This window comes from Ursus arctos, unplaced genomic scaffold (genome assembly GCF_023065955.2).
Source record: "Ursus arctos isolate Adak ecotype North America unplaced genomic scaffold, UrsArc2.0 scaffold_2, whole genome shotgun sequence".
Classification (NCBI taxonomy): Eukaryota; Metazoa; Chordata; class Mammalia; order Carnivora; family Ursidae; genus Ursus; species Ursus arctos.
The window spans coordinates 88910732-88918038 of NW_026622874.1; the positions used below are offsets into that span (position 1 = coordinate 88910732).

The following is a 7307-nucleotide window of genomic DNA, read 5'->3' on the forward strand; positions in this document are numbered from 1 at the left end:
GCTTTACTTTTAAGTACATTTATGAACTCATGGATTTTTATATATTTTATGGTTTTCAATACATTCAATAATTCTCTTTAGCCTCACATAATTTCATCTTAGTTCAGTGGGAACCCATTCAGGTTGGGTTTTGACCTGACCCCATTCATCTTTAATAGCTCTCTTGATTACGGACACAAGATGTCCCAAGTTTAACTCACATATTTCCTGCTCCAGACCTGAAGTCAGTGATTTTTCAAGGATCCTTTGTTACTTTCAGAGAAAAATGGTATATAAATACCACAATCTGGGTGCTTGGAACTGATTGATACTGGGTTTGTAGGCTTTCTAGGAAAAAATTTTTTTGAGAAAAATAAATCATGAGTTCATACTGTATTCCCAAATTGAATTTAAGATTACAAAGCTTTCACTTTGCTTCTTTGATTTTATTGTTATGGACCGAATTGTGTCCGCCCCCACAAAAACTTCATATGTATGTTGAAGCCCTAACCCCCAATGTAATGGTATTTGAAGACATGACCTTTAGAAGGTACTTAAGATTAAATGAGGTCAGGGGTACCTGGGTGGCTCAGTTGGTTACGCATCTATCTTCAGTCCAGGTCATGACCCCGGGGTCCTAGGATCGACCCCCACATTGGCGCCCCTGCTCAGTGGGGAGCCTGCCTCTCCCTCTCCCTCTGCCAGTCCCCTAGCTTGTGTGCTCTCTCTCACTCTGTCAAATAAATAAATAAAATCTTTTTAAAATTTTAATTAAAATAAAATAAAATAAATAAATGAGGTCATAAGGGTGGGGCCTAATCCAATGAGATTAGCGTTCTTGGAAAAGAAAAAGAAGACACCAGTCGGCCTGTGCTCTCTCTCCCTGTACACACACACACACACACAGGAAAGGCCATTTGAGGACATAGCAAGAAACTGATCCTGACACCTCCTTGATCTCAGACTTCTAGCCTCCAGAACTGTGAGAAAATAAATTTCTCTTGTTTATGCCATACTTACACACACTCTTACCTCCTCTCTGTCCCCTTGCCTCACATGGCCAATTTCCCAATCACTTCTCCAACCCAATTTCTTTCTTCCATTCCCACTGCTCCAATGTAGGTTTTCACCATCCCCCGACAAAGCATCTTGCCTCCAAGCTCTCCAATCTCTGTTCTCTCTTCCACACTCCTACCACAATGATGTTGCAGGCTAGCAAACTACTCATATCTCTCAAAGGTTTCTCATCATTTAGAACAAAAAGTGAGGCCAGGCCCTTAACAAGAAATGCTTCCCAGGTAGAGGCCTATCTCTAACCAACCTCGATCCCTGCCATTCTTTTCCTGACCGCATATCCTGGCAGTATCAGCTTCCTGCTCATCATACTGTCTCTCACACCCCGGCACCCCTGCACATGCTCTCTTTTCTGCCTCATGTGCCCTTCCCACATCCCACGTCCCTCTCCTCTCAAGCTATATAGCCCCTGGTCAAGGGCTATGTATCGATCAAGTCTCCTCTCCGCAAAATCATGCGTTCCTTTTTCAAGGTTCCCATTACCTACAGTTGTTTTACACGTTTTTTCTTTACTCACCTGTGCCTACTAGACTGTGGGCTTTTTGAGAGCGGGAGTCTCCTTTGATTCATCTTTTTTGCCTAGCGCAGAGTCTAAGAAGTGTTCATACCTGTTTGGTAAGAAAGAAATGAGTGTTGGACAGACTAATGTATGGGAGAATTCTTATTTTCCCAGTCTTCCCTCACCAGTCGCTAAGATGTTTCGGTAGTTAAAGACAATGTACCATACCCATTTTTTGGCCCTCAAATTGTCTGTGCCAGTAGCCTATTGTTTTGTTTCTCTTAATTTCCTAATACATCCCCAGTCCTCCCTCTATCTGAGAAGGCGCCATCAAGCAGCCTGCTCATGGCCCATCTAACCTCTTCATAACTGTTACACATATTTATATGCCAACGCTGGACTTCTCTCCGTCTCACAGATATTGAGAAATAACACCTACAATCAAATTGGGCACAAAAACCTACAGAAGTTTATCTTTAAAGCCGCTGTGAGGGTAGAATGCTTAAGTCTTATCATTCAGCAGTGTCCGGTGTTTCGGTGTTTGATGAATGAATGAGGTTCCTCTGATTTGGAAGGCCTTGTCCAAGACTGGGAGCTCAGCGGAAGAAGAGGAAACCGAATAAATGAAAGGCCGGAATCCTCTACGCTCCAGTGGTCCCGCGCGTGGAGAAAACACAGGTACAGGTTTCCCATTTACCCACGGTCGGCTGTTCCCTTTAAGGGGAAGTGGGCGGAGTCGTGCCTTTACGCCCGCCCATGGTTGGAAGTACACGCGGCCAATGAGAGGAGCCGTCCCGTGCGCAGCGACTGGCAAGGGCGTGACGTCATCCCGCTCCGGCCGACGCTCGGGCCGCCCCTCCGTACGACACGCGCAGGGAAGATACAGTCGAGAGGTGAGCTCTGTGACGCCTTGAGGTTGCAGGGGTCGAATTCGGAGGAGCGAGACGCCGCCGCGTGAGAGCCTGGAGGCGAGGCGAGTGCCCTGACCCCGGGGTAGTGCGGGGCGGGAGGGTCAATCACCCCAACGTACCCCAGGCCCGGCCGGATGGACTCAGCATTAACCGATCAAGAAAGCAGCCCCAAGTTGGAGAGGACACCCCTGCCGTCCCGCCTAGGCCTTGAGCGCGCGGGTAGCGGGGCTTGAGCCTTCGGGGACAGGCACGCCCAGCGGCAGGAAAGAAATAAGGGACGCCAGTAAAGACCCACCTTTTTTAGCGCTATTGAGCGTCTTCTAGGTTAAACCCTCAAAGGGCTCCTGTGAGTAGACCCTGTTCTTATTCCCGTTTTGCACAGGGGGGAATTGAGGCTTTGAAATGACAGCTTTGTAAACAGTATGAAGGTGAAAGGTTGGGGTAAGGAAATAGTGAAACGTGTAAGCATCTCCGAAGTGGTGATTCCAGAAGGCCAACAAAAGCTGTTTCTGAACTTCAGCAGTTCTAGTAACAAAATTCATTTGGTGAGTCATAACAACCAGCATATTAAACTTTGAAATTTGTTTTTCAGGTGACCAAAACCACATAATGTCAATAGTTCGTTCATCCGTCCACGCCAAATGGGTCGTGGGGAAGGTGATTGGAACAGCAATGCAAAAAACAGCTAAAGTGAGAGTGACCAGGCTTGTTTTGGATCCCTATTTATTAAAGGTGAGAGATATCCCTTTTTCAGATGGCATTGATAAATCACAGCATGTTATGGGTTCTGAGCAGAGAAACAATTCCCTGTCAGTACAGATGCACTGAGCCTCTGCTGCGAACCGGACACTGCTGATCTAAGGGTATAACAAAGTGAATTGATCATGGATCATTCTCAAATTCTGGGGACACGTAGAGTTAATTTCAACTCAGTCTGATAACTGCTGTAGTAATTCTCTGTGCAAAGTACTGGGAGCAGAGAGCAGGACACCTGTTTCTTCCCACATGGCTGAAGGAGAGCATCCTTCAGTTAAGAGACATTTGGGCTGAATCTCAGAAAGGCTTTTATCCAAAGGCCCAGGTTTGGGGGAGTCATTCAGGCCGTGATGAGTGCTTTGTGGAAGTTCTTTTAGCCATTAAAGGGTGTGACATTGTGCAGGAACAACAAGTGGTTTGGCAAGGTCGGGCCCAGAGCTTGACCCTAAGTAGGCACTGACTGTTGTTGAGTGAAGGCAAGAGCACTGGGAGCTGGACTGAGAGAGGTCTTGGATGTAGTATTTTTAGATTTCATCCTATAAGCAAAGGAAGGCAGACTTGGAGACATAGGGTGAGGACTGGAGGTAAGGAAGTGGGTAAGAAGGCTATTGCAAAAGTCTCGAACTGGATATAAGGACCTGAACAGTCCTTGGAGCAGTGGGAATGGAGTGGGAAAGTAGATTTCAGAAAGAAAAGACCGAGTCCTTGATTTGTAGATGTGCAAGGAAGGAAGAGGAAAGTGCCAAGGCTGGCTGTGCATTCAAGGTTAGGCACACAAGTAGGTAGAAATGCTCTTTGCTATCTAGGATGAAAAACATAGGAGCAGAGGTGACAGGGTTTTTGTTTTTTTGTTTATTTATTTGAGAGAGAGAGAGAGAGAGCCCAAGTAGGGGGAGAGGCAGAGGGAGAAGCAGACTCCCCACTGAGCAGGAGGCCAGTTGCTGGTTCAATCCCAGGACTCTGGGATCATGACCTGAGCCGAAAGCAGGCACTTAACTGACTGAGCCAGCCAGGCGCCCCCAGAGGTGACAGAGTTGAGGGAAGGGGGCACCAGGTGGGTTAGGGAGCAAAATAAAGTGGTCTTTTATTAACAACAACAACAACAACAACAACAACAACAACAACACAGGAGCAAGCTGAAGAGTGACAGCATGATCCTTGGCCTGAGAGTCAGAAGACCTTAGCTTGAATGTTGACTGTTGTTTACTAGCTGTGCCCATTACCTTTCTCCAGAGCCTGTTTTCTTATATGTAGAATGAGAATACCTTATGTAGCAAGGTTGTTTATGACCATCTGTGGCTTGTTTGCAGTACTTTGAGCCACACATGGAGCTAAGTGTTTTATGAATATTATAACATTTGATTCTCTGGATAACTTTAGAGATGCAGATATTGGAGCCTCATTTTATGTTGGGGAAAAAAAAAACAAACCGAGCTTGGAATGATTAAGTGACTTGTCCCAAATCACACAGCTAGTAGCGAAAGTAGCATGTTTATAGGCTGGAGAGAAGGCTCCACTAGGAAGGAAGAGTTTAAATAAGGGTAAAGAAGGTTGATAACTGATAGACAAGGATGCTGCAGGTAATGGGCTGGAGATCTCAGGGACATGATCCACTCTAGAATTTAGCTGTTTTCCAGAAATTAAGCAGCTAATTTTTGTATTAGAAGCCTCCTTAAGTGTGTACTGTCTTTTTTCCCCAAGTCCCTGCTTGTTTTCTGTGCATTACTTTTTCATATTCTGTACTGTGTTATCAGATCACAGATGGGAACTACTGATTTGTTCCTCCTCCTTTCCACAGTATTTTAATAAGCGAAAAACCTACTTTGCTCACGATGCTCTTCAGCAGTGCACAGTTGGGGATATTGTGCTTCTCAAAGCTCTGCCTGTTGCACGAACAAAGCGTGTGAAACATGAACTGGCCGAGATCATTTTCAAAGTTGGACAAGTCATAGATCCAGTGACCGGAAAACCGTGTGCAGGCACTACCTACCTGGAAAGCCCAGTCAGCTTGGAAACCACCTGCCTAACCAAAAATCTGGAAGAACTCAATAGCTCTTCAGCACAGTGAAGGAGGATTGGGAGAAGGATCCAGAGGGAAAGATTTATAAGTTTGCTTTATGGAAAAAGAAATTTTCCCAAGCTTCATTACAAACTGTCCTATTTCTCTTCTGGTATTTATGGAATAGCAAAAAGTAAATGAAGTAAAGGCCTTGTTAAAATTTTTCATAAAAGTTTAAGGTCATGTTTTAAATTTCCTTTCATTGGACATACGTTCTTCTTACAGTCAGTGTGCCTAGCAATCCCCTGCATTGTTTTGTAAGCTCTCTGTTTTACAAGGTATGTATTTTTTTCATTCAAAGGGATCTTGAATTTATCTTAGAATCTTTATTTGGGGAGGAAAAATCTTTTGATATAAAACAGATAAGACCTCATTAAGTGAATATTTATTTTTGGTGGCATATATTTGAAGTTAACTTAAACTTTTTTCTCTGATTTAACCAGTTACAAATGGAAATAATCAACAGTCTCATTGGGGTCAGACTTTATCACATTAAAGTCTGTATTCTGAATGTTGACACATAGAAAATAAAGCTTGAAGATTGTGTCACTTTTCTTTTATCCTGTATTCTAGCGTAGAATAGGTCTGAGTTCATACAATCTGATACATTGATGAAGCTTTAGAACTTCTCACACTGTGCAGTTGTGTTGGAGAGTTTCAGTTTTGTTGCTGCTTTTTAATAAACTGTGAACCTAGATTTTGACCTGAAGAAACATTGAGTTATATATTTCAGTTTCCTGTCTCCTAGAAAGAGACTTGGAGCATATTTCAACCTCAACTAATCTGTGTATTGTACAAGCACAGGGTTTCAGTAGTAACCACAAGCGCTGCCCACCCACTCAGGGCTCAAAATCTAGTAAGTGAAGTATGCACAGCTTCCTTCATAGCAAACAGAAGCACATGGGTGGGGATGAAATGAGGATAATTTTCTGGAAGAGACTAGATAGTGCTAGAACTGAATCTTAAAGGAAGAGTCTCCAGGCTAGGAAATGAGGATTGTGGAAAGGGCATTCCAGGCAGAGGGACGAGTGTAAAATCCTGAAAATATGAGAGAAGGGAGCATAACCAAGGGGTTCTGTAAGTGGATGAGGACTGCTGGGACGTTTTGTACACGAGTGGAGCTCAGATAAAGAAATAGGTGGAGGGCAGCCCTGCCGGGACTCCTCTCACTCCTGAAAGGTTTTCCTGTATCCTTTCTTAAACTTCTATCGCTTAAATAAAAAAAAAGAAAAGAAATAGGCGGAACTTACACTTAAGTGGTTGTGGGTTATCTGACATTTTTAAAGAGAATGATATAAATAGATTCACGCTCCTGTAAAAATAATAGCATCAGTAGAGAATGGGACTGGAAGGGGAAAGATTAGAGGAAGGAGACAGACTTATTCGAAAACTAGTCCTAAGTCCTAAACTACGCTGGATAAGAAAAGAGGAAAGGAGATTGGATAGATGATGTTCCAACAAGCAAAAGGGTGTCTAGGTCTCCCACTGTGAGGCTATATGGAACCCATTATCCTGGTAGAAACAGGACATCTGTACAAGCCATCTCAAAAACCTCAACTATTTAAAATGTTTACATGTATTCTTGTTTATCTTAAGATATTTTCCTAATAATCTTGGTATAGAAATTATGCTCCAGGAATATGCCCAATATTTCTTCTATGGCACTGAGTAACTTAAGCTATACACCTGTGAAGTAAGAGTACCTCGCCCAGTAAAAAGCATTGGGTTAATAGAACTCCGGAGCAAGATGATAGTGGAGAAAAAAAAAAAAAAAGCAGAACAAGTGGCCTAGTACTAAATAGCACAAAAGCAAGGTCAACCCAAGAAATATTTGTAGCTCAGGAGAATATATTTGAAAGCATTTGTCTCTTGAAAAATAGCTGAGAAGTTGGGAGAATATGTGAGAAAGTCACAAGGGCACAGGGACACCACTAGCTTGAAGAGGCTTGCCTCCTGCAGTGGAGGATTGTGCCATGTCCTTTCTGCCCTCGGAAAGCTCCCTTCAGCCTTCCTTTTGGGTCTATCCAGT

The 7307-nt window shown here is 43.6% G+C and overlaps 2 protein-coding genes across 2 annotated transcripts in view; one reads left to right on the forward strand and one right to left on the reverse strand.

Annotated features, from left to right (window-relative positions):
* Positions 1 to 2270, reverse strand: part of SEPTIN14 (septin 14) — a 160877-nt gene extending 158607 nt beyond the window's left edge. Inside the window, exons 1-2 of the mRNA XM_057315659.1 lie at positions 2017 to 2270; positions 1571 to 1661 (exon numbers count right to left, since the gene is read on the reverse strand). The gene's annotated coding sequence lies outside the window, so the exon portion shown is untranslated. The remainder of the gene's footprint in view (positions 1 to 1570; positions 1662 to 2016) is intronic.
* A 131-nt stretch (positions 2271 to 2401) lies between these two features.
* Positions 2402 to 6514, forward strand: MRPS17 (mitochondrial ribosomal protein S17). Its single transcript, XM_057315660.1, has 3 exons — positions 2402 to 2445; positions 3056 to 3195; positions 5018 to 6514. The coding sequence occupies exons 2-3, from the start codon at positions 3073 to 3075 to the stop codon at positions 5285 to 5287; spliced, it is 393 nt and encodes a 130-aa protein (XP_057171643.1). The 5' UTR covers positions 2402 to 2445; positions 3056 to 3072; the 3' UTR covers positions 5288 to 6514.
* The last annotated feature ends 793 nt before the right edge of the window (positions 6515 to 7307 follow it).